The 25972-nt window shown below is 41.8% G+C and overlaps 2 protein-coding genes across 2 annotated transcripts in view; one reads left to right on the forward strand and one right to left on the reverse strand.

Annotated features, from left to right (window-relative positions):
• Positions 1-7160, forward strand: part of ITGA2 (integrin subunit alpha 2) — a gene marked incomplete at its 5' end in the record, with an annotated part of 87323 nt that extends 80163 nt beyond the window's left edge. The window contains 3 exons of the mRNA XM_004608523.2: positions 2321-2410; positions 5294-5410; positions 5907-7160. Coding sequence (XP_004608580.2) covers positions 2321-2410; positions 5294-5410; positions 5907-5987 — 288 coding nt within the window. The remainder of the gene's footprint in view (positions 1-2320; positions 2411-5293; positions 5411-5906) is intronic.
• Positions 7161-9316: 2156 nt separating this feature from the next.
• Positions 9317-24470, reverse strand: MOCS2 (molybdenum cofactor synthesis 2). Its single transcript, XM_004608424.2, has 6 exons — positions 24349-24470; positions 22597-22744; positions 19091-19218; positions 18072-18222; positions 16576-16699; positions 9317-13686 (listed from the first exon to the last, which is right to left on the reverse strand). The coding sequence occupies exons 2-6, from the start codon at positions 22695-22697 to the stop codon at positions 13618-13620; spliced, it is 573 nt and encodes a 190-aa protein (XP_004608481.1). The 5' UTR covers positions 22698-22744; positions 24349-24470; the 3' UTR covers positions 9317-13617.
• Between the last annotated feature and the right edge of the window lie 1502 nt (positions 24471-25972).

The raw sequence follows: 25972 nt of genomic DNA on the forward strand, positions 1-25972 counted from the left end.
ATTAAAAAATAAATTTAAAAATAAATAAATAAATAAATAAAAGGTAAAGCCCTTTTAGTATGCTAAATGTTCCCCAAAAAATGTTTAAGACAAGTGACCAGGGTGAGATGTGGAAGCAATCTTCCATCTTGAAAACATCAAGACGATTAGCCCGGGTCTGAGCTAGTGGAAAGGAAACAAACTGCTCACTCTTTGGCGGGGTGCGCCCTCTTCTTGGCTCCCAGATAGTTTTGTAAATGATCTCATGTGCCCTGGTTACTAGGGAAACGAAGTCATGGTAGCAGCACATGTGAAGGGAGATTTTAAACCTGGGCATTGTCTTGCTGCAAATAAAGTTATGAGTTCCAGAGTTACCTTTGAGAGGAAACAATATACACACGAATAATGTGTTCATTGAAAAAGTAGATTTTGCTATAACTAGGTCCAGGGATGCAGATAGTTATTTTGTGCATAATAGAAGGTTATTAATAACAGTAGCATAAAAGTATATGTCCTTGAGGTTAGAGAGACGGCACAGTGGGCAGGGTACTTGCTTTGCACGTGGCCGACATGAGCACACCCAGGAGTGATTCCTGAGCACAAGTCAGAGTAAGCCCTGACCACTGTCCGGTGTGGCCCCCAAACTCCCCTTTCCGCCCCCCACCAAAAAATTCTTTTTAAGTATGTTCTTACTATATGCTTGCCTTAAATCCATTACTTTTTTCTTTTCCTTCCTTCCTTCCTTCCTTCCTTCCTTCCTTCCTTCCTTCCTTCCTTCCTTCCTTCCTTCCTTCCTTCCTTTTCTTTCTTCCTTCCTTCCTTCCTTCCTTCCTTCCTTCCTTCCTTCCTTCCTTCCTTCCTTCCTTCCTTTTCTTTCTTCCTTCCTTCCTTCCTTCCTTCCTTCCTTCCTTCCTTCCTTCCTTCCTTCCTTCCTTCCTTCCTTCCTTCCTTCCTTTCTTTCTTTCTTTCTTTCTTTCTTTCTTTCTTTCTTTCTTTCTTTCTTTCTTTCTTTCTTTCTTTCTTTCTTTCTTTCTCTTTCTCTTTCTTTTAGTTTTTCTTTCTTTTTTCTTTATTTTTCTTTCTTTCTTTTTTTTTTTGGGGGGGTAAGAGGCACTGTAACACTGTAGCATTGTTGTTCATCTAGTTGCTGGAGCGGGCACCAGTAACGTCTCCATTGTGTGACTTGTTACTATTTTTGACAAATCGATTACGCCATGGGTAGCTTGACAGGTTCTGCCCAGCAGGAAACTCTTGGTAGCTTTCCAAGCTCTCCTAGAGGGATGGAGGAATCTAACCCAGGTTGGCCATATGCAAGACAAATGCCCTACCCGCTGTGCCGCTGTGCTATCTCTCTGGCCCTGGCAATATTCAGGGCTTACTTCTGGCTCTGCGCTCAAGAATTATTCCTGGCAGTGCTCAGGGGGCCATATAGGATGCTGGGGATCAAATCCAGATGGGCTGCATGCAAAGCAAACACCCTACCCACTGTACTCCACTGTACTCCTACCCCAGCCCTTCCATTACTTAAAAAAAAAATAGAAATAGTTACATTAGGATTTCTGGAATTACTACTCATATTGTATAGTATCAGTTTCACAGTATCTGCTTACAGGTATGATCAACTTCACATGTACTTTTACACAGTGTTATTTCATACATGTGTGCCCAAAAGAAAAATTCTTTTCCTGCACTAATCTTATTTTTCATTTTATTATGTAACTTAGCCAACTAAGTATTTTTAATTTATCTTTTATTTTTATTTTCTTGCTTTTTGAGTCCACTGGAGATGCTCAAGTGTTACTTCTGGCTCGACCCTCAGGAATTACTCCTGGAGACTCTCAGGGGACCATATGGGATGCTGGGGATTGAACCCGGGTTGGCACATGCAAGGCAAATGCCCTATTTTTTGTACTATCACTCCAGCCCCTAAATATATTTTTTTCAAAAATGGTCATTCACAATTTTCTCTCATGTCATCAACTTTATTTACATTTTAAGTAATGAACTATAATCTTTCTCAATTAAAAACTTCATTGTACATCCCTGTTTCCAGTTACAATCACTGGGGAGAGGTTTGAGTTGGTTAATGTCTGAACTTCCTGGAGCTGTGGGCTCGTTTACTGTGGCCCTGCCCAAGCATCCCCAGGTGGTCAACATTCCCCAGGTCCTTTCTCAGGTCTGGCCCTGTCCCACACACCAGTTGAGGCACACAAAGATTCCTGAGGCTTCGGAGTTGTCACTTGCTCTTGTCACTTCCCACAAGGAAATAAAACTGCAGACCTGCAAGTTTCATGCATTCCCTTTGCCAGAATCAAATCTAGTCTTTATCTCCCTGCTCCAGTCAACCTTCCAGATGGTCCAGCTGACGGCGGCTGCAGAAATTGACACCTACAACCCCCAAATATATGTGATCGAAGAAAACGCCATGACGGTGAGTACCTGCAGCTGAAGAGCTTCCCAGAGTGTTGGCATTGCCTTTCTGGGAATTTAGGACAGTCATTCTTCTCCCTGCAAGTCTATACAAGTATCTCACTGAAACTCTAAAAAGCCTGTTGTGTGATACGCTGAGCAGTCAGTGAGGCTTTTCATTCCTCCAACAATTCCTGGGTCCACTTGCTTCTCTCTGCCTGCCCCAGTCCCATGCTGCAAGGCTGGATCAGAAGTGACCTTTGGGTGAAAGGCTTGGAGAGCTGCACTCACCCCCGACATCAATTCTTTCTCCTTGTGCTCACGCATAACACTCGAGACCTTCAGCCACCCTATCTGAGTCATGCTTATTTTGAATTTTGTGTTGCATCTCATTTTAAAGAAATGCTGTGGTGTGCAAAATAGATAAAAATTGAGTAAAGGATGTCTTAATGTTTTAAGTCGCAAGCCTTAAAACTAGACGCTGACACTGTGTGAAGTGGTGAGACTTCCATTCATGAGGCCTTCCAGTCTAGAGAACTATAAATGAAACCCTGGATTTAAAAAAAAAAAAAATTGTGAAGAAATGTTCTTTCACAGAAAACAATGGCTCCCTGTTTCTCAAGTTGGCACGGCCTGACTTTCCTTAGCCCTGAAACTCCGGTTCCATAGAATATGCCATATTTAGGTCTAGTGGGATTTCCATAGCTTGCAAATCTGCGGGCTCCCGGGGCGTTTTCCTTCCTAGGCTTTTGTTCAGAAAGGGAAGCCAGTTCAGGGCTCTGACCCCAGGCCGGCTTGGCTGCTGGCCTCATCCCTGGCCTCTCTCTCAGGACTTGATCTAAAAAGCCAATGGGGTTGTGAACTCTCCATGACTCACAGTCCAGTCATAGCACCGCTGTCCCCTCTTGCCCTCCGAAAAGGGATTCCACACCATGTGGTTCTTCTCTGGTTTTGGATCCTGACCAAAGGTCCATGGCTATCTTCAGAGACGGGGTGTGGAAAGTCAGGGGTGTGGGGACACACTTTGGTGTGGGGACAGTTGAGACGTGACATGTCAGTCAGTACTGTGAACAGAGAGGGAGGACTATAGGGAGTCGGACAGTTCATTTTACCCCAAATGGGGAAATCTGACGATACCGGAGCCTCTGGAATCTCTGTTATTCGAAAGCAATATTAAATGTCATAATTGAAAATACAAAGAAACCTTTTGGAAATTTTTCTTCTCTTGCTGTTCTTCAGAGAAAGACTGATAATAGAGTTCAACAGTTGGATCTCTAAAATTTTCTTTAAGATCATATTTAAAATACATACAATAAACTGACATATCATGGAATACTTTAAATTGCATTTGAATACTATACCCATTTAAAAATGGAATACAAAAGTTGTAGATTCATATTATCTTTATGGATGTAAGGATGCTAGATTAGAAAGTTCTAGAATAGACAAAAAACGGGAGGGATTTGACTGTTTTTGCGCAGTAACTTCTGTGCATCTATAGTCACATTCTGCCTAAGTTTACAAGATCTTATTTTAGCTCATGAAGATACAAATTAGGATGGAGTCACCATAAAGCAACATTCAAGTTTAGCCAACTCATAAATCCTGTGATCAAAAGCAGCTTGTCTACTGCTAGAAAACAGTTCTAAATCAAGTGAATCAATTGTGTTTGTCTCCTTGTCTTGCTCCAGCATTAAAAAGTATACTCATTTTGGTCCCTGGCATCACCCAAAGAGAAAAAAACAAACTGATTTGTTCTCTGAGGCCGAAGAAATAGTATGGCAAGTACACTATTGCCTTGTGTGTAATTGGTCCCTGATTTGATCCACAACACATATGGTCCCCAGAGAACTACAAGGGATCAATCTGAGCACAAAGCCAGGAATAGCCTCTGAGCAACTCTAAGTATGTGTTGCTGCCCCCAAGTGTCTATATTTGGGGGCCAGGGATGAGGCTCTCAGCAGTGGACCACTTGCCTTACATGTGGGAGTACCTGGGCTCAGTCCCCTGGACAGACTGACAGGTAGACTTTTTGTGATGAAGATAGCTGTGTTCTTCCAGCAATTAAAGCCCTTTAGAGATGTTTATCAGAACTCTTTGGGCAGCCATTCTATTACTAAGTCACAAAGATTGGCAGGAAGTAGACAAAGAATCACAAGGACAGTTTTACCACTGAGAATGTCAGTGTGCATTCTGAGATATTACTTGTACATTTTTTATAATTCATATCAGGTAGTCTTGAGTGAGGTTTCAAGTGAAATCAGTATTTGCTAAGTTATTCTTTGGCTTAACCAAAAGGGATGAGCTCTTTCTCCCTGAAGACTGGTATCAGAGGCTTTAGCTTCAGGAGATTCTGTCAGAAAATGAATTCCTACTTCACAAGCTGGAGTGATAGAACAGTGGGTACGGCATTTGCCTTGCACGTAGCTGACCTGGGTTCAATTCCTCCATCCCTCTCGGAGAGCCCAGCAAGCTACCAAGAGTATCCCGCCCACATGGCAGAGCCTGGCAAGCTACCTGTGGTGTATTGATATGCCAAAAACAGTAACAAGTCTCACAGTGGAGACATTACTGGTGCACACTCAAGAAAATCAATGAACAATGGGATGACAGTGCTACAGTGCTACTTCACAAGCAATTAAGGCATCGGATGTGTCTAAGATAGCTTATCTGCTTTAAAAAAGGTGCAGTTAAGGCACGGAAGCTAGAAATCTTGTATTTCTTGAGTATACTTTGCAGAAACCCTTTCTCTAGAATTTCTGCTGAAGACTCTTTGAGGTTTGCCATCATGAACAAATCAGCTCACCTTTTAAGCCACAGTTACAAAACTGAAGAATTTGACTAAACCATCTCTCTTTGGGTGCTAACATTGGAGAACTCAATTTTATTTTATGTACATTTACAGATTCCTATCACAATAATGAAACCCCATGAGAAAGCTGAAGTACCAACTGGAGTCATAGTTGGGAGTATAATTGCTGGACTTCTTTTGCTCTTGGTTTTGGTTGCAATTTTATGGAAGGTAAGAGAAATTTCATATTTTTCAAATGCAAGATTGAGGATAACCTCTGGCTTGAATTTCCTTATCAAAGAGTAGCCTTCCATGTTGCATGTTACCTCCTCCATCCTCAGAGGAAAGGAGCTGCAGAACTTGCAACTTTTACTCGTATTATAATGAAAACAATAGAAACTTTGTCTTCTTCATTTTTTTCCCTAAGCTTTCCTGTCATTCTGAGCCCTGAATGTTTTGTTTCACAACTAAGTAGACCCTCAACATTTAGCTTTAGACAGTTGAAGTCTCTAATTACCTACCAGTTTCTTGGCTTGGGGGGGACTTCCTTGGTCTGCACCTAGCTTAGCCCTGCCCGACCACAGCAGTCAGAAGCAGGCAGGGGTGTGGCGGTGGGGGGGTGGGGGGGAAGGGGGTGCAGGAGGCAAAGTCTGAAGCTAAGGACAGGTGGGGTCCTCACAGAACAATTCAGAGGGGGTGACAGTTTTTTACCTCATCATTTTTACAGCTTGGCTTCTTCAAAAGAAAGTATGAAAAGATGATGAAAAATGCAGATGAGATTGACGAGGCCACAGAACTCAACAGCTGAGCCACCAACAAGCCTTTGTCATGGTCTCAGAAACAGCTTCGCTGTCAGGATTTGCATGGGCACAAGTGGATTTAAAAAAAAAAATCCCATCATTTTATAAAGGAGTAACTAGCCTGCTATGTTATTTTAGGAAACTGCAGGTCAGTTTGGAAAGAAATTAGGATATGGGTAAAGGGTAAAAAGGTTATTGAAAAAAAAAGACATTTTATATGGGGTGGGGTGATTCTTTACACTGGCAGGTCCAGAGTTTACAATGTAATATGTGTTTGTGTTATAAACATGAAATGCTTCCAAATATGATGCCTCAATATAACCTTTCCCAGATTTTTTTTTTAATGAGGGATGGGGGAAGGGGTCAAGGGATAATCCCAGTCATCAAAAACAATTGCTTTTAAACAGTCACAACAGAAGTGGGCATACTTGGTGTAAATAGATCCTTAGCTTGGATCTCGATGCTAGGTGGGACATAAAGCAGCAGGTCTTTAATTTAGGCTGCTTATCCACAGCTGCCACAGAAGTTATTTGTAGGGATGATTTGTGAACTGGGTGAAATTTGCTGTGGTCCACGCCTGCTGACTGCCAGCCCCTTTCTTGCTCCTCATACCACGTGACTAGCAGGCAGGACTCTATAGAGTTTGCCTTCTGCAGAAGCAACACCATTGATGTCTGAGGGAAAGTAAGAGTTTGGAGGTCAAAGTGCAAAAACGGTGTTTGAAATCTATAACAATATTTCTGTAAAATCCTCTTTGCTGGAGTCCCAGCTTTGCCAGAGAAAGAAGGGGCCGACTGCTATCTTCAGCGCTGGAATGACTGGCTGCCAGGGACCTGGGGCTTTTGACAGTTGGAAAGGGAGCTTTGACAATATGCCTCCTCCTATGATGAGCCACTCTGCTGCCTTCTGGGGTCCCTGTCTGCTCAGATGCCAGCCTTTCTCTCCACAGTTCATATCTATCTGTCTTCCCCCACTCCCATGCCAGTCCTGCTGCTCCTTTATTCCTGGGGAAGGAAGGAAAGTCCAGCTGTTCATTCACACACCTGTGGATTACTGCAGAATTCCTCGATTTTAGGGAGCTATTTTCATTTCCTGTTAAAGAAGTCTGAAAAAAGAAGAAAAAAGCAAGAAAAGGCAAGGAAAAGAAAAGAGAAAAGAAAAGGAAAAGGAAAGGAAAGAAAAGAAAAGAAAAGAAAAGAAAAGAAAAGAAAAGAAAAGAAAAGAAAAGAAAAGAAAAGAAAAGAAAAGAAAAGAAAAGAAAAGAAAAAAGGCAAGAAAGCAAGCCCAAGGAAGTCTTTAGTGGTTGGAGTTCCAGACTGTGTAAACAAAGTGAAGGAAATAAATGTCATCTCAGGAATTTGCGTCGAAGTCCAAAGGGCAGCAGGTACACCCTGTGCCTGTGCCTGGCATCTTTGAGAGCTTCGATGTCCAGAGGAATGAGTCTGACTTGGGCAAGTGTGTTCACAAATCTGATTCTTAGCCTGAATGTCTTCTTTGACCGAATGGGGGTGAGCACATAAGCTGTATTTTACCAAACACTCTAGTCCTTATGTAGCACTGTATCATTGTCATCCCGTTGTACATTGATTTGCTTGAGCGAGCACCAGTAATGTCTCCATTGTGAGACTTGCTGTTACTGTTTTTTTGGCGTATCAAATACACCACGGGTAGCTTGCCAGGCTCTGCCGTGCAGGCTGGATACTCTTGTTAGTTTGCCAGGCTCTCTGAGAAGGACGGAGAAATCAAATCCGGGTTGGCCACGTGTAAGGCAGATGCCCTACCCACTGTGCTATCGCTTCAGTCCAGTCCTTATGATGCCAATGAAACACACACTGAGAAACACCCTGTCTCTTTTTTTTTTTTAGCATCTTCTGTCATCTCTGAGTTCACACATTCTCCAGGTAGGGACTGGGAGCATAGTCACAGACCAAGTGCTAGGGACAATTTTATGCCAGCCACTGCAAACCTGAAGCTCTGGACAAGTCACTCCATCTCTCTAAACTTCAGTTTCTTCCTTATCAAGTGGGAAAACTGGGTTGGAGCTCAGAAGTGATGCTTTTAGCTTGAAGTCTATGAGCTGGACTTCTTATGGCAAATAGACAATAAATGTAGATAAACATCTATGCAGTGCTCCAGTACTGGCTTTGCCTAGAGGCAGAGGAAGGTGGTTTTGCCCAAGCACAGCCACTTCACTGCCCTCCAGCGCGGCTCCTGGGGCAGCAGCACTCAGAACTGTCTGCACTTCGGAGACTTTGTGTAAACAAGTAAAACATAGCCATAAAGCATCAGGGCTTTCTAGCAGAAAGACTGGTGGCACTCTAGTCAGAGGTGCTAGGAACTAATCCTTATAACACTGTATAAAAATATGAATAAAGATAGAAGTGGGTAAAAATATTTAATAAACCGTGTTCACTGCTGTATCTCTCTGCACTATTAGATGGGGCATCTCAAGTCTGGCACTTTTGACATTGTGACATTGGGACCGGGTGATCCTAGCTTGGTGGCGATGGTCCTGTGGATTGTAAGCTCTTTAGCAGCAACCCTGCCTCTGCCTACCAACTAGGAGATTCTACCCATCACATGCAAGGAGTACCTCCCCATTGCCAGCCCCCGCCCCCCCAACAACCCAGACCTTTCCACAGACATTGCAGAACGCTTCCTGGGAGACAAAGTCATCCCTCACAGAAGCGAGAACCTCTGCCCTGAAGGGCAAGTGCCTCAAGTAGGCAACAGGTTAGGAGAGCACCTTTGAGAGACAGGTTCTGGATTGTATTTATTTCTAAAGCAGGTCCTTCGACAATGCGGTCCACTCACTGTCATCTCATTGTAATGTGAGGATGGCAGGAAACACCGACTTTGAGTGAAAAGATCATTTTGGAGATTTGGTTCGGTTGCACATCGTTTCTCGGAAGGTCACTATCTTCATGAACCTATCTGCAATCTTAACTGGACTTCATGTATTCACCCATGAATCATGACATCAAAGAACAAAACATAGTCTGAAGAGATTATGTATTCCCTATTCAGTCACACTTTTGTTTTAAAAGTAGAGTAGGGAGCTAGCTTACAAGACACAGAAGTTTCCATTTTATAAATGGTATACAAAGATTTATAAAATGTGGTAAATATTGAGTTGCTTCATGCATGGCAACCACATAAGCATGAAATAGAGCCACAGTCGAGTGGTTGGTAAAGAAACCATACTGACATTTGAAATTGTGCATCATTTAACTTTGAGAAAACAGAAACTGCATAGGATTTTTTCTAGCTGGCAGTGTTGTTTTTATAAGATAGTGGAAGTTATCAATTAACTGTGAATAAAGAAAACGAAAACCAATTTGTCATGAACACAGTTATCATATATTAAAAGTACAATTTATCTCTTCTGGTATTCAGTTAAAACTTAGTATGTGAAAATACAATTAATTAAAATTACTTTTTAAAAAGCAGGTCTTTGCAAACCAAAAACCCTGGCCCACTTTAATGAAGCTTGCACACAGAATATAATTATATGCAAAGCTTTTTTGGACTATGCTAAACATTTTTAGGACTTCATAAACATTAACACACACCCAATTTAATCAAATTGAAAGAGTAAACCTACAGTAAACATGGAGATAGTTTGAATAAAATGTTAACTACAACTTTTAACCTTAAAAGGTGAAAATGTAGCAACTGTGTTAATATAAAAAGATGGTTTCATGTGTAACCTGATTTATTTTGGCAGATACAGTGAAAATATAAATGTATATATTGCAGAACTGTTAGAAATGTATATTTCAAAGAGAAATAGTCTAGATATTTTCCTTCACCTGTAATGAACAATTGTTATTAAGATGTGATAAGTATATTTGCTTTTTGATTAAACTGTTTTTGTTTTTCTCTCTACCAAAAACATAAAAACAACAGCTGTATGCATGTTTGTTACATCAAATGGCACAACTTCCGGTTTCTGAGAAAAAAATCAAATTGTAGTAATAATCTATGTAAATGAGTTGAGTGCATTGTAGTCAAGTACAGGAATCATTTTAGACAAAAATATTTCATTGTAAATCACTATTTTCATACTTACCATGCTACTGAGTATCATAAACGTTGTTCCGAAAAATATATTTATATTGAGTTTTGAGTTTTGTGACTTATTATTTCACTGTGTCTACTTATATGCTCAGTTTCTTTAGAACACAAAAGGGACAGTGAGGTACTGATCTCTTATATGATCAGGGTGCCCACAAGTGACTTTAAAGACCCATAAACTGCCTTCAGAAGTTAGCCCCTACGTGTGAATTTTCCACTCTACAGAAAGTTTCCGGAGATCTCCTTATGATTTATATTCAGCTAAAGTGGGGGAAGTGAAACATATGCCTAGAATAAGTCACAGGCAAAAGCATTCATCTGCATGCCTAATTTCTAAAATACTATTAGCAGGAGGGCTGACAGAGGAGGGGCTGTATTGCCCTTTATCTCCCAATCCCCCATCAGCTGAATTGCCTTCCTCAGCTCTGCCCAGCCCCACCCAGCTCCCTGAACCAAATCCTAAGGGCAGTGCATTGCATAACCATCAGGAAGTATGTCTGATGTGTATCTGCCATTAAAGCACACTCTGAAGAAAAAAAAAAAAACGTCAAATCTCTTTTAGTCACAAGAGGTTATGAACTGCTACTGCAGGCCTGTCCTAAAGCAACCATTTTGTGCTAACCTGTAAAGTAATTTTATACTTACTCTTTTTAAAAAAATTCCTTTTCTTCTACATCAACTTGTAAGAACTACAAACACGGGGCAGCAGAAGATAGCACAACAGTGAGGGTGCATGGCACCCAGTCTGGGATTGATGCCAGGCACCAAACGGTCCAGGTGCAGCCCTGGACACCCTGACGGTGATAGCTCAAAAGAGCAGTATATCACATCACACCCTCAGGCTTAAGGGTGGCTCCCCAAGCCTTCTGAGCACTGTTTGTGAAGCCCTACCCTGTAAAAAGGTAAAACCTACAAAAGTTCTCTCATCAAAATTTCTCTAATTTTTTTGGTTTGGGGCCACACATGGTGGTGTTCAGGGCTGACTCCTAACTCTGCGCTCAAGAATTACTACTGGCAAGTTCAGGGGATCATAAGGGGTATTGGGGAATCAAACCAGGATTGGCCACATGCAAGGTAAGCACCCGACCCATTGCATCATCCGTCCAGCCAAAATATCCTTTAACATTTTTAACAAAGATACCTATTAAACATATCTTAAGCTGGTGGGGGCTGGAGTGATAGCAGAGCGGGTAGGGCATTTGCCTTGCACGCAGCCAATCCGGGTTTGATTCCCAGCATCCCATATGGGCCCCTGAGCACCGCCAGGAGTAATTCCTGAGTGCATAAGCCAGGAGTAACCCCTGTGCATCGCCAGGTGTTACCCCTCCCCCCCAAAAAAAAAACATATCTTAAATTTTTTTGTACTAAATTGTACATTTTTAGTATTTACTTGTTTTAAAAAAAGCAAATCAATGTGCAATGGCATGACAGTGACAGTGACATATACCTCTAAAAAATATTTGAAAAAATTACTCTATCAATTTATCATTAATTTAAATTTCGTGAAGCTTTTAGGTGAGCTCTAATATCTGTATAAATGTAGGTGTCACCACCCCACGATTTTTTTTAAAAAAAACGATCTCCCCCATATGGAGGATAAAAAGAAACACAGGGGACTGGAGTGATAGTGCAGTAGGAAGGTGCTTGCCTTACACAGGACTGATGCAGGTTCCATGCCCAGCACGCAGGAGTCATCCCTGAGTGCAGAGCCAGGAGTAAGTCTTGTGCACCTCCCGGTGTGGGTCATCTGCCTGCACGCACCCCCTCCCCGCTGGCCCCCAGAGAGAGACATAATAAGGGAACAATAAATGGCCAGTCATTGGAACTTAAGACTTTGTTTATACGCTGAGCTTACATGGAGGGAGGCCCTTAGTTTATTCATTTTCATCTAAGGATGATTCTAACAAAATGTAATAATGTACTAATGATTCTAACATACAGTAAAGAAAACAGCTAACAACTGAATTCCTTGGTATTATATGATAGCAACTAACTGAAAACCTGGTTCTAGTGCCCTCTGCTGGATGAGCTACCACATTACACCACACCAAGAAAGGTCTTTAAACATCCAACTTCTGCAGGCCCCAGCAAATGCCCTTATCTCACTCAGTATTAGAGCCCAACAGGTCAAATAATCTCTTTTCCAGACTTACAGAAAGCCTATTGAATAAAGGAAAACTTCTTTAAAAAAAATATTTGGTGCCTGGCACAGAACAAGAATTCAATATTTACTAATAAATGAATTCCTGGGGTTGAAAAAAAAAAACTAGGTTTCATTAGACAATATTCAATAAAAAATTAAAAAAAAAAAGACATGACAATATTACTAAGAAAGCAATTTAAGCACCTGAAAAGTCTTTGTTCTCAATAAGCATAGTGCAATTTTTTTGATAATATTAATTTTCCAAAATGGTGTTGATATTTTATTACAAAGGAAACCATGAAACTTACAGATCTACTGGCAGTGTATATATAAACCAATAAAACCTAGATCACTGCTTAATAAACAGATCTTGCAGAAAAGACAATTTATTAATGATTTTACTAATGACTATTTTGCATTAGCAAATAAAATGAACACCATATGAAAATATCAAATAACCATAGAATTTCCCCTTGATTGCTGTATCAAATTTAAATAAACATGATAAACACAAAGCACCCTTATTGCTTGTGAGTTTGCCAGCTTCTATGATTTTATGTTGATTTTCATACTGATACCATGGTAATAATTAACAAAATCACTGTCACTGTCATCCCACTGCTCATCTATTTGCTCGAGCGGGCACCAGTAACTCTTCATTGTGAGATTTGCTGTTACTGTTTTTGGCATATTGAACACACCACAGTAGCTTGCCAGGCTCTGCCATGTGGGTGAGCTACTCTCGGTAGCTTGCTGGGCTCTCCAAGAGGGGTAGAGGAATCGAACCCGGGTCGGCCTCGAGCGAGACAAACGCCCTACCCGCTGTACTATTGCTCAGCACAGAATTTTAAAATATATATATTAGAATTTTCAAATATAATTCCAAAATATAAGAAATCTACTATATCAAGTATCACTAAGTTTTTTAAAAATAAGAAAATGCTACCTTAACATTTTTAGCTCATTTTTTTAAATATAAAAATTCCAAAAAATATAATATTGAGACTCTGGTAACACATTTTTATAACTCCTAGCTCTGCAAATATTCCCATAATGCACCTGTCATAACAGTTTCATCAGTGGACGAGAAGTGGGGGGAAACAGGATCTCACTGAGACAGGGACAGGCAGCGGGAGAGAGCCCACCTCAGTGCGGGAGTCGCCAGGAGAACCTGCTCCTCTACCACAGGCCTCGATGCTCACATTTATCCTTCCATCTCTTCCCTAAAGCCGTTATCTCTAGTTCCTGTGCAAATCCTTCATCCCAAGCCCATTTACTTTGCTTTTCATTCTCTTTTATCCCACCAGTATAAGAGACTGTGCTTCAATAAACCACCTTAAACTTTTGGAGAAGGAAAAATAAACTGTGATCAAAGATGAAATTTTCACCAATGTTAGCACCCTAAATGCTTATGCAATTTAATCATTGGTTGCCCAAAAACATTCTTTGTTTCTTTTCCAAGATGATGATGATTCCTCATACATTTCCTAAAAAATAAAGAAATAAAAATAAAACATCAGAAATACAAATTATTCAAAACACAGCATCTTATTGTTTTGTTTTGTTTTTTTTGTATTTGGATGGTACCTATCGATGCTCAAGGGTTACTCTTGGCTCTATACTCAGGAATTACTCCTGGCAGTGTTCGGGGGACCATACGGGATATCAAGGATCAAAATAGGGTTGGTCACATGCAAGCCAAATGCCCTACCCACTGTACTATCTCTCCAGCCCCCAAAACAGAGCATTTTAATAAATGCAACTATATTTGCACAAGTCAGACAATAGAATATTATTACTAAACATGTTCCTCTTTTAACAATCCTCTTATGAACATTTGTATAAGAAACTGAAAGCAGAAAAACAAATACACATGTTCCCAACATTTAAAAACTCCTAATACAGGGGCTGGAGTGATAGCACAGCGGGTAGGGCATTTGCCTTGCACGCGGCCGACCCGGGTTCAAATCCCAGCATCCCATATGGTCCCCTGAGCACGGCCGGGGTGATTCCTGAGTGCAGAGCCAGGAGTATCCCCTGTGCATCGCCAGGTGTGACCCAAAAAGCAAAAAAAAAAAAAAAAAAAAAAACCTCCTAATACAGATGGAGAAATAAGAGAAAAGAAGCCTTGACAAGGTGTCACTACAAAATGACAAAGAGTCGCTGTCCAGGGCCGCCTCCTGGCATCTGCCCTTCAAGGTTCACCCCACGACCAACAGAGAAAACCTGGGCCATGCAGCTAGAGCCCCCGAGGTTGCCTCTGTACTGAGAATGTACAGACATTTCCCCTGGTCCTTGCTCCTTCCACGACCCAGTACAGCAGCTATTCACAGATTATTTGCACTATAGTAGGGATTACAAATAATCCAAAGATGATTTACAGCAGAAGTTGTTGACTGCCAGAATACGGGATCTGTGGAGGTCTGCAAGTATTAAAAAAAAAAAAAAGCTGCAAACTGACTGAAAGCACACGTGAGGAGGTACATAGGGAATACGCCAACCACCAAGTGGCAAACTATGCTATTCTTACAAGGTACTCAAGCTTCCACAGACAGTGTGAGATGGGAAAAAGGTACCGGAACCAGTCCCTCACGGATACTGTGCAATGACTCGTAAGCAATTAATTCCACTTGGGACCAGGTCAGGAGCTTGAGGCAAGAGTATGTAGAACACAGAAGAAATTTCAGTTTTAACCTTTTTTTGGGGGGGGGCCCAAAGAAACAGTACAGCAGGTAGGGTGCTTGCCTTGCACAGAGTCAAACCCAGTTTGATGCCCAGAAACACATATGATCCCCTGAGTTTGCCAGGAATAATCTTACATCACAGATCCAGGGGTAAGCCCTGAGTACCACTGGGTATGTCCCTCCCTATATATATATACATATATATATGTACATATATATATATTTTTTTTTCTTTCTGAATACACCTGTTTCATTCTTAAATAAGCTTTCCCAAAGGCCAAAAGGTTTCCATTCCTGTAAAATTAAGTAACCGCCTGCAGAATTTTTTGAGTCTGTCAAGAGGTCTGTGCTGTTGCGACAGCTGCCCTGGAAGTAAGTGACTACCTGGAGATGCACCCTCTGCCTAACCACAGGTGACCTCAAATCACAGGCTGGACTAGAACTGGGTTAGAATGAAGATAATTTTGGAAGAGAAGGGAGTAAGAACATAACACGTTCTTTTTGCACTCTCCAGCTGGATTCTATTTCTGAGGAAGAAGAATTCAAATTCAAGGGTCCTCAGATTACCTCCTACCTCTGACAAACAGAAAAATTAAAGGCTCAGAGTCCTCAAAGCGTAAAAACAAGAATATACCCAACGCCTGTCCTTAGTTCTTGCCTTGCTGGCCGGGTCTTCACTCTTCCTGGCGGGCCAAGCAAGCAAAGCTGTGCAGTCAGAGCCTCGCCCTGCCCTGCGCTCTTCAGGGCCCTGTCAGAACCCCGACAGCCTTGTTCCCGGGAAAGCAAGCGTAAAAGTGAGTTCCCCTAAGACTGTCTCAGTCACACATCTCTCCTCTCACCCCCAGTGAGACCCTCACAGTAATGGACTTCATCTTTCATTGACAGTGTAGTCAGTCACTAGGTTTCAGAGGTCCTGGGGGAGGGTCCATCCGGCTGTAGATGGCTGAGGGGAGTGGGCTCCGAGGGGAAGTCAAGAAATTCATTCCTCCACTTTAAATTCCTCAGTCAATAAATTCATTCCTCAGCTTTACATTCCATCACACTGTGACTTTAGAAACTCAAAAGTTGCAATGCACATGGGTGGGAGGACAAAACAATCCTGCTACCAATGCAACAACAACAGGGAAGATATGCTCTCAGACAACTGGGTCTTTGTGGTTTGATGTATTGGCAGCAAACAATGCAGAATTTCCTACTTGCATTTAAAAAAACCACTTCTCATACCTTTGCTCTGAAGAAGTAATGCCCCCACCCCTCTCTCCTCCTAAAACTCGGTTCTAGAAGAAGCCTCCTTGGTCTTGAGGGATCTCTTTCAGCGACTGCTTATGCAGTCACGCACTCACTTCCCAAAGACAAGATCCTTGATCTTAACGGAGTTCTAGTCCAAGAGAAGCAGATCACCGGCATGGACTGAGAAATTTTCGTTGCTATCCCTTGTTAAGGTCTACTCCGTGCTATGCATTCTTTGGGACATAAATTTAAATACAAACCAATGATATCCTACACGCAATAATCCTGGGAAAGAGGATTATCACTAAATAGCTATTTCAAAGATACAGAAAACAGTACACATAAGAATTCAGGGGAAAACCCATACCACAAATTCTGTGTGTACGCTTCATTCCCCAGCCTTTGAAAATTCTGAGGAAAGTCGTGTCCCAAATTGCAAAACTGGATAGCTTCTTAACTTACCTTTTTCCATATGGGCACCTTGGCCTTTAAAGTGTCTATGGCATAGCTCACAGCTTCAAGAGAGGCAGCCCTGTGGGCTGAGGAGACGGCGATGATTATGCTTGCTTCTGACACCGGAACCAGGCTTAACAGAATGAAGAAACACATTCAGCCTCTCCTCTGGAGTCACATGTTAAAGATTTACTATGTACGTGAAAAGAAATTCCAGTGATGCCATCCTAAAACTAAATATTCAGTTCTGTTGTACTTAAACATTGAATTATATTAGGAAATAGCAATTCATTCCAGTTGCATGAAGAAGGGGTATTTACATGGTGCCCAATCTGTTAGCATCTGTTAAGCCTGCTTAAGAAGATAAGGGACCGCAAGAAGAATGGACCTTTCCTGAATTCAATAAATACCTGATTCAAACCAGAAGTTGCCCTTAATGAAGAGAAATGCTGAAAGTGCTGAAAGAAGGCAGTTGGGATAGAGAAGGGACCACTGTCACAAAGACAGTTGGAAATGATTACTCTGGATAAGAACTGTATGTTAAGAGTAGGTAAAGGAACAAACTTGACAACTTCTCAGTATCTGTACTGCAAACCATAGTGTCCAAAAGGGAAAGGAGAGAGAGGAAGAGGGGCAGAGAGAAGGGAGGGAGCAGAGAGAGAGGGGTGTGTGTTTGTGTGTGTGTGTGTGTGTGTGTGTGGGAGAGACAGAGAGAGAGAGAGAGAGAGAGAGAGAGAGAGAGAGAGAGAGAGAGAGAGAGAGAGAGAGAGCGCCTGGCACAGAGATAGGATGAGGGGGGAAGGGAGATGTCGAGAAGGAAACTGGGGGCGTTGGTGGTGGGAAATGTACACTGATGGAGGGATGGTGCTGGAACATTGTATGCCTGAAGCCCTATTATCAATAGCTTTGTAACTGTGTATCTCACAGTGAATCAATTTTTTTAAAAAAGTGAATGCACAATGAGAATAGCACAGTTATCTAAAATTAAGTTCTGCTGCACTGCAATTTCTATTAAAGGACTGCTAACATTGGTTATTAATGTATTGAATGGCTATTAAGAAAACAAGCTATTAAAAACAAATTAACAATCAGTTAATGAGGTCTCAATTGCCAGGTTCTTTTTAAAAGTTAGAACTATAATCCTTCTAGTGGGAGATAAAGGCAAGTTCATTTAATGGTATTTCAACACACTTAAATTAAAAAAAAAAAAACCATGCAAACTGCTAGCTGACTTTGAGATAAACAGTTCAGTTAACAGAGCCAAGCTCAAAAGGCCTTGAGGACTTTAGCACGCATCAGCACGAGCTGCTGGGCTCAGAGCCCGGGTCAAGCATGCTGCACGTATTTCCTCGTCACAGGCATGCTGTAGCTCCTGAGTTGGGTCTCTATGGTCCCCAAAAATACACAAACCATTCTCTCCTGGTCCTACAGAATTCCACAATCAGGATGAGCACAGAGGGGATGAACACTGAACATCCCTTCCACACGGAGAAAGGGCACCGTACCCGAGTCTGTGGAACACAGCGATGTGCTTGACCGGCCACTTCTGCCTCATGTCAGCACAAATTTTTCTCACTTCATTTTCTGCCATTGGTAGATATGCTTCATATTCTAAACTAATAACCCTTTTCCCTTCGAAGTTATTTCTTGTAGTCCCTGAAAAAAAAAGGGAACGAAAAAGAAATAGACCTATTAGAAAAATAAAAATGGGTTTTTAAATAAGTAACACGCCAGTTTTACTAAAAGTTACAATTGTCTAAGAAAATAAAAACCTAATTAGAGAAATAAAAGATAATTACCACAATGTTAAGGAAATGACACTGATGAAAGAGTAATACTGAAAACGCTCATTACAAGCTATCAGAGTAAAAATCTTTAAAATATATATACGTATACATGATACTTAATATATATGAAGAAAAATTAAGTTACCACGATTACTATCAAATTATTATATCATTTCCCATTGGTATCTAGAAAATACAGAGTTCTTTCAGCTAATAAAGATTTTTATCCTTCATTTGAAGTTTACAAAAATAAAAATATGAAACTATAAAAAATTTTATCCTCTCAATGGGTAATCTTTGTTGTTGCTGTTGTTTTAAATTTATTTATTTAATTTTTGCTTTTTCGGTCACACCTGGTGATGCTCACAGCTTACTCCTGGCTCAGCACTCAGGAATTACTTCTGGCAGAGCTCAGGGGAAAATATGAGATGCCGGGAATTGAAACCTGGTTAGCCAAGTGCAAGGCAAACGCCCTCCCTGCTGTACTACTGATCCAGCCCCTTTGTTTGTATTTTTTAGGCAATACTTAGCAGTCTCAGGGGACCATATGGATACTAGAGATCGAGCCTGTGTCAGTCATGTGCAAGGTAAACGCCCTACCACTGTACTATCTCAATGGGTAATCTTGAATTACTATTCTGGTCTTTAAATCCTCTAATTAATATGGAACATGGGACACACTTGCTCATTTCTATTCTCTCATGCAGTCAGTAGATACTGTGAAAATTACAACTCACCTACAAAGAGGGATATTGCACCACAGAGTGGAGAAATCACCAACTGTGAGACTTCATCTACTGAAAGTTTCTCAGCAGTGAATTTTATTATATCTTTAGATGTCTCTTCTACTTCACTCACATCTTTCCTAGAAATAAGATATTAATAAGTCTTAACATAGGAACCAGAGACGAAACTCTCAACTACCAGGCTGTGTCTCAACTTACAATTTTTCTACATTATATGGATTCAGACGCTTGATGCTACTTGATTCACTGGACGCAGGTGTAAAATTTCAGCCAAAGTCCATGAATGCATAAACATCCAGGATAATCAAGCAGAGCATCAAAAGGAATTTTCCACTAACATGATCACTTACACTCTCCCTCATAGGCCAGAATTTATTCTGAATTCTCAAATTCCTACTCATCTCCCATCGCCATAAAGCCGAGATAGTACCACCCACCTCCACCAGCACATCCATCACCTTTCACCACCACTAACCACCCTTGAAAAAGGAGGGAGAGCAGATCTTTGCAGGGAGGGGGTTCACCTCAGCATAAGCCCAGTTACTGGAGGAAACGAGGGGACGAACCGCATTGCCAGTTCGCCAAGGGCTGTGTCTTTGCCATGCCATCCGTCATTTTATCTATTGGATATTTTGTTTTGATCACACCTGGCTTACTCCAGGCTCTGCACTCAGGAACCACACCTGGCAGTGCTCAGGGGACCAGGTGGGATGCCGAGAATCAAGTCCAGGTTGATGGTGCGAAGGGCAAGGGCCTTACCTGTTGCAAGAGCTCTCCCGCCCATATCTGTGGGATATTTACTGCAAACTCATTAAGGGCCTGACACTACCCAATGCATTAGATATAGACCAGGGAACAAAAGACACAGACTTCTGTCCAGTGCACTCATGGTGGAGTGGAAGAAACAATAAATAGAAATTACAAAGAGAGAAATTCTGAGAAAGAATAGTTTCTGAGACAGAAGTTGAAGGCTGGGGAAGGAGTTTTTCTGAGACAAAGGCATCATGGAAGGATGTCCCCTCAAGATGCAATATTTACAGTGAAGACCTAAGAAATAAGGCTTCCTAGTAGGCTAGAGAGATAATACGGAGGGTAGGGCACTTACCTTGCACTTGCACCCAATTCTGATCCTGGTACTCCAAAGGGTCTCTAAAGCCCCACCAGGAGTGATTCCTGTACTCAAAGCCAGCAGGATGCCCTGAGCACCATCAGATGTGGGGCCCTGTCTGCCCTGCCCCAAAACAAAGCATCCTTTTAGAAAGATCCCCCACCCCCACCCTCTGCAAAGACAGGGAAAGACAAATGCAAAAACTCTGGGACAAAAAACACAGAGCATTCCAGAACCTTCGGAATACCGGGACAGAGAAGAAGGGAGAACAGGGGCAGATATTAGGCAGGCGGGGTAGATCTTGTAGATCACAGGGAGTCTGAATATAATCGTAAATCCTGTGAGCTTTCATGTCTATTGAACGATGTGAGAAAGAAGCCTCAAGTAGCTAGGGACTCAGCCAAGATTAACCAAGGAAAGTACTATATGCAATGTTCTTTATTCTGTCTCCTTCCAGTTACTAAAATAAATAAATAAATAAACAAACCAATTACGTATAACTTGATTCCTGCTGTTTACCTTCTGTACAAGCCACCTGAATTTCTTTTTAATGTAGGAAGAGAGAGATAACCTGAACGTGGTATATGAACTTCAAACCATACTGAGTTCCCATAGTTTGAATCCGTGAGAACATAGTGGTCCTAAAATTACACGCTACAGATAGATCCTGTCAAACATGTTCAAATAATACAAAATGCTAATTAATCTTCCTAATCTTTCCAAGGAACAACTCTAATCATCATCACACACCCCTTTAATAACAGATGATGCTGAACTACTTGCTTTGTACCACTTATTCTTTACTTTCTGTGGGTCTGGCCTCGCACACGTACAAGTGTGTGCGTGCATATGTGTGTGTGTGTGTGTGTGTCTGTGTGTGTGTTAGGAGGGATGGAGAAAAAATAATAACCTTCGGCTTGTTCCTCTGAAAACTTAAACCCAGTTTTTTGTTATTGAGCATACTAATATTTTCTCTTCATTTAGGGAAAAAAAAAAGTCCTATCAAATTAACAAAGTTTTCTTTTATTCCTAACATAACAAGAGCATTAAGCTACGGATCTACATTACTCTCCACAATATTTAGTTCTTCAGTTGACAATGAATTAGCCTCTTCAGACTACACTGAGAAATGTTCTTACTTATCATCCTATTCAAATATTTGTAAAGATGACAGGGTCAGACAGCCACCTGCAACACACCTGTCTCGTTACACCTTGGAAATGGTAAACTTTCTTTTTAGGCACAGGGATCTATTTGCCAGCTATGACATTTTCTGCATTTCTCTGCCCAGGAGAGTTACCACCATTATGAAAAAGAACATAGACCAATAATCTGAGCTAAGACTTGGGTCATTCACTTACTACTTATATGCTCACAGATAGGCTTTTTAACCTCTCAAAAGTTGTTTTCCTTCCTCCAAAATAAGGACATTACCACTCCAATGTACAGCATAGTAAATTTTTTTCTGGTTATTTGTCTGGGGGCCAAACCGAATGATGTTTAGGGTTTACTCCTGGCTCTGTATTTGTGGGTCACTCTTGGAGGGGCTAGGAGAGTAGGGGTAGATAGGGATAACAGAAATCGATTTGGGTTGGCTGAGTGCAAGCACATAACCCACTGTACTATCTCTCTGGCCCTGTAAAATCTTAAGTCATGTTAAGTGAATAGAATGAGCATAGAAAACTGACATTAAACTACTTGCAATAGACTTGATGCAGATACAGAATTGATGCAAAGTATATATGTGTATAGACAGACAGTAGATTTTCTGCACCAATAAAGAGTTGTTTCTTCCAGCTGGAATAGAGAAGGAATTACTAAGTCAATGGTAGTTGGAGGGACTGTTCCGGAGATGTGTGCTGAAAGTAGATAAAGGACAAATGTGATAGCCTCTCAGTATCTGTATTGCAAACCATAATAACCAAAAGGAGAGAGAGAAAGTATGGGGGAAACTGTCTGCCATGGAGGCAGGAGGAAGGCTGGAAGGAGGGGGGTGCATACTGGGGACATTGGTGGTGGAGAATGTGCACTGGTGGAGCGATCACTGTATGACTGAAACTCAAACATGAAGGCTTTGTACCTGTATCTCACTGTGATTCAGTAAAAAAAATTTTTTAAAAAATTGCCCCTTCAATAAAGAGTACAAAGAATATATACAAAAGAATAAACCACATGTTATTCCTCTTGATTTACCACAAGACTGACTTAAGAAAAATGTATTTTGTGCCAAGCACGTTTTGTAAACGGGAGGCCCAGGTTTCACCCCCAATACCCACTAGACGCCTAAGTGTTGCCATAAGTGAACCCCAAGCACAGAGCAGGAAATAGGACCCAAGAACCATCAGGTATTCCCCCCCCCCCACTAAAAAGGAAAGCACTTTTCACATACCCAAGTGGCTCCAAAGCATTGTTACCCTCCACTGATGGGGGGGATAACGGCAATTTCATCTCCTGATTGAAGCAGGAGGAGTTGATCTCCAAGTTCGACATACTCTTGACGAACAGCAAGTATCACCTGATTTTTCACATCAGCCAACCTGAAGAGGAAAATAAATAAAATTACAACCACCAATGCTCTTATTAGGCCTCAAATCTCTTCAGTAATCAAAAACATTGCAGAAATTTATTTTTTGAAGCATCATCTGGAAGTCATTAATCTGACTCTTTCTGTACAGAAAAGAACATTCACTGAAGTCCTTCTACAAAAAATTTTAACAACATTTTGTCTATAGAGTCCTACTAAAATAATTTTTTAAAAAATCAACCACAAACAATCCGTACTTGGATGTTGCGTGTCTTGCGAAATTCAACCAATGACCAGCCATCCCAATAATAACTAGACAAGAGACACATTCACACCAGGCCAAAAGAAAAGAAAAATGTCCTGGGCCAGAGGGGTAGTACAGAGGGCAGGGTCCTTGCCAGCATATGGAAGGTTCGATACCCAGCATTCCATATGGACTCCTGAACCTGTCATGGTTAATCCCTGAGTACAGAGCCATGATCAAGACCTGAGCACTGCCAGATGTGATCCCCCCAAAAAGAAAAGGAAAAAAATAAAGGAAAATGTCCTATTGAATCCACACACTCCCCAGGAATCTCAAAGTTTACAAACACACTAAGTATAGCAAGGATGTTTCCCATAAGACCAGTATCTCCTAGCTGGTAAAAGGTTTAAGGTCAATTAGGACACTGGTGCTCCATTAACACTGCTTGATCAGAATTGCATACCTGTGATCTAATGCAGGACACTTAATGGCAACTTAAAAAACTGAAAATACATGATGTAAGAACCTTACAAAGCCCTAGGATGGCCAAGTTAAACAGTTATATGTTATATAGTGAGAGAAGTTATGTATATGTTACATATATAAGTGACACCACTTATATTTTTAGAACACCTTCACATCATCCAGTTTTAATACTCTGTTCAAAGAGAAGTTGAGGTGGGAAAAACAGCAGATTTAGAGAACCACAAAGTCAAAACGTTGCAAAAAAGTTTTGGTGTTTTTTTTTTTTTTTTTGCTGGGATTTATCTGTTTCTTTTTGAAAAACCTTCTAAATTTCTATTTTGAATTCTCTAAGGCCTACCTATCTTCTAAAACTGTGTGTTGTGATTCAATATGGGGTCAGGGTCAAGGAACAGAATGGGGCTAGGGAGGAGTGTAGAAAACTGGCTTGAAAATAAATGATTTATTATCAGTCATTTGGTTTGTAAACCTATGTTATATACCTGGGGTCGCTAAAAAGTTCCCAGCATAAAGGAGTAAAGAATGCTCAAGAAGCCCTACTCTAAGAAAGGGGCTGGATACAGAAGTTTAAAGCACAAATTTTTAAAATTAATTTGCAATCATATAAAATTATAAATGTAAACTTTGCATTTTGATCATTTTGTAAATAATAGAAGCAAATGTAATACTACCCATTTGAGAATATTCCAGCTCACTCTGTTAAAAGATCTTTAACCTTCTTTAAATGTGCATTTATAAATACAGAAAAATGTGTATTTTTAAAAGTTGTTTCAAAATAACAGACCTAATAGGTCTTTTTCATATTTGGCATGACAATCAAAATTCACTTTGTCCTTCACATATTTATTCACATAGTTTTAGGTATCAAGTGCACTATAGACTTTAGTCACCCAGGATGTAGAGTTTCTATCTCATTCCACAGCTGCAATGCTTTTATTTCTTGTGGCACAGAAATGGTCTCAGAACGAGTTCCTGCTATTTCAGCACTTTTGGCAAAATACAACACTTCGACCTGAAAGGAAAAGGAAAAAAACCTTCTTAACAGTAACAATTGTCTTTTTCTGACTGTCCAAGTATAAATTTCTTTTCAATTGCATTTTCTAATCAAAGGCAAATTTTATAAGTTAGTGAAAATTTAATAGTCCATAAAAATGCGGGGTAGGAGAAGACTGTACAGAGTTCAAGCCCTGGCCTTTCACACTGCCCGTTTTGGACCTACCCACACCCACAGCCCGAGTGACCGCTGCACGCGGAGTCAGGAGTGGCCCCTAAGTAGCTCCTGAGCACCTTGGAGTCTGGGTCCAAACCACCATCCCCCAAATTCATGACATATGAATTCAATTTTTGAAAAAAAAAAATTATTTTAAAGCACCGGTCGGGCTAATTTTAGTCTCACGAGTGAGCGACAATAAAAATCCCAACAAAATCTTCTTAGAACCCTAAAGTGGTTTTCAAATTGCAGCCCCATTTACAAACACACAGGCAGTAAACAAACGCCTCCCCCGGCACGAGATGACTGACAGACGGAGACGACCAAACCAGGGCAGGACACAGTATCTCGCGGTTGTCCAACGACCTCAGGATCCAGTCTGGTTACACTGAGCAGGGCTGCGGATTAAGTTATGCAATATACAAATACTGACATTTCCCAAAGCAAAGAAGTTCCCAGTACCGGCAAAACTGGTATTTCCTGGGGTATAATGCTGTGGTCCCGAAGTGGGGTGGGAGGAGGGGGTCCCAGCCACTAAGCGAACACGCCCACCGTCCGGCAAAGACTCCTACTAAAATAGTGGGAGGTTTGCAAATCATCGGGATCTGCAAACGGACAGACGGAGCACACTTCAGAAACACTTCTTGGAGGCGTGCATTTCTTTCTAAAGCGAAGTCCTGTCCCGGGGCCAAAGGAATCGCCGGAGGAGCTGCAGGGGCGAAGGTCGCCTGCGCCCTTGCACAGCTGGAGACCTGGGACGCCCAGACGCAGACTCCCGAGCTGGCCGAGCGGAGCCCTCAACCCCCAGACGAGGGTCAAAGCCCCACACGAGGGGAAGACTGCCCGGGTTCGACTGGTCGGGGAGGAGGCCGACGGGTCCGCGCTGGCTCCCCGCCCTTACCTGGCACCGCTGCACCATCCCGCCCCGGATCCCGGTCCCGGGTCCCTGCCGCCGAGGAGGACGAGGAGGCGGGGTCGGGGCTCGCCGCGGCTGCAGAGCGCAGGCGCGAACGATGGCGCCTTCCGCCCACAGGACGCATGCGCAGGGCTGGCTCCGCCCCCTCCGCCAGTTCTTTCTGGCCACTCCCACTGAGGACCACACGTTCCAAAGGTGTCCTTTTCGGTGCCCGGGCTGGCTTTGGTCTTTTCTCCACGGCCAGGATATCCTTGTGCGGAAGCGGCGCTGTTGGATTCTCCTGACCACTTATCCTCTGCTTTCGGCTCCTTCACTGGCTGTCTCCTCTCCTTCCAGGTTTCTGATCCCTGGCCCTTCGTGTTGCTTTTTGCTCCTGTCTGAGAGGAAT

Source organism: Sorex araneus, chromosome 1, assembly GCF_027595985.1.
Source record: "Sorex araneus isolate mSorAra2 chromosome 1, mSorAra2.pri, whole genome shotgun sequence".
NCBI classification, from domain to species: Eukaryota; Metazoa; Chordata; class Mammalia; order Eulipotyphla; family Soricidae; genus Sorex; species Sorex araneus.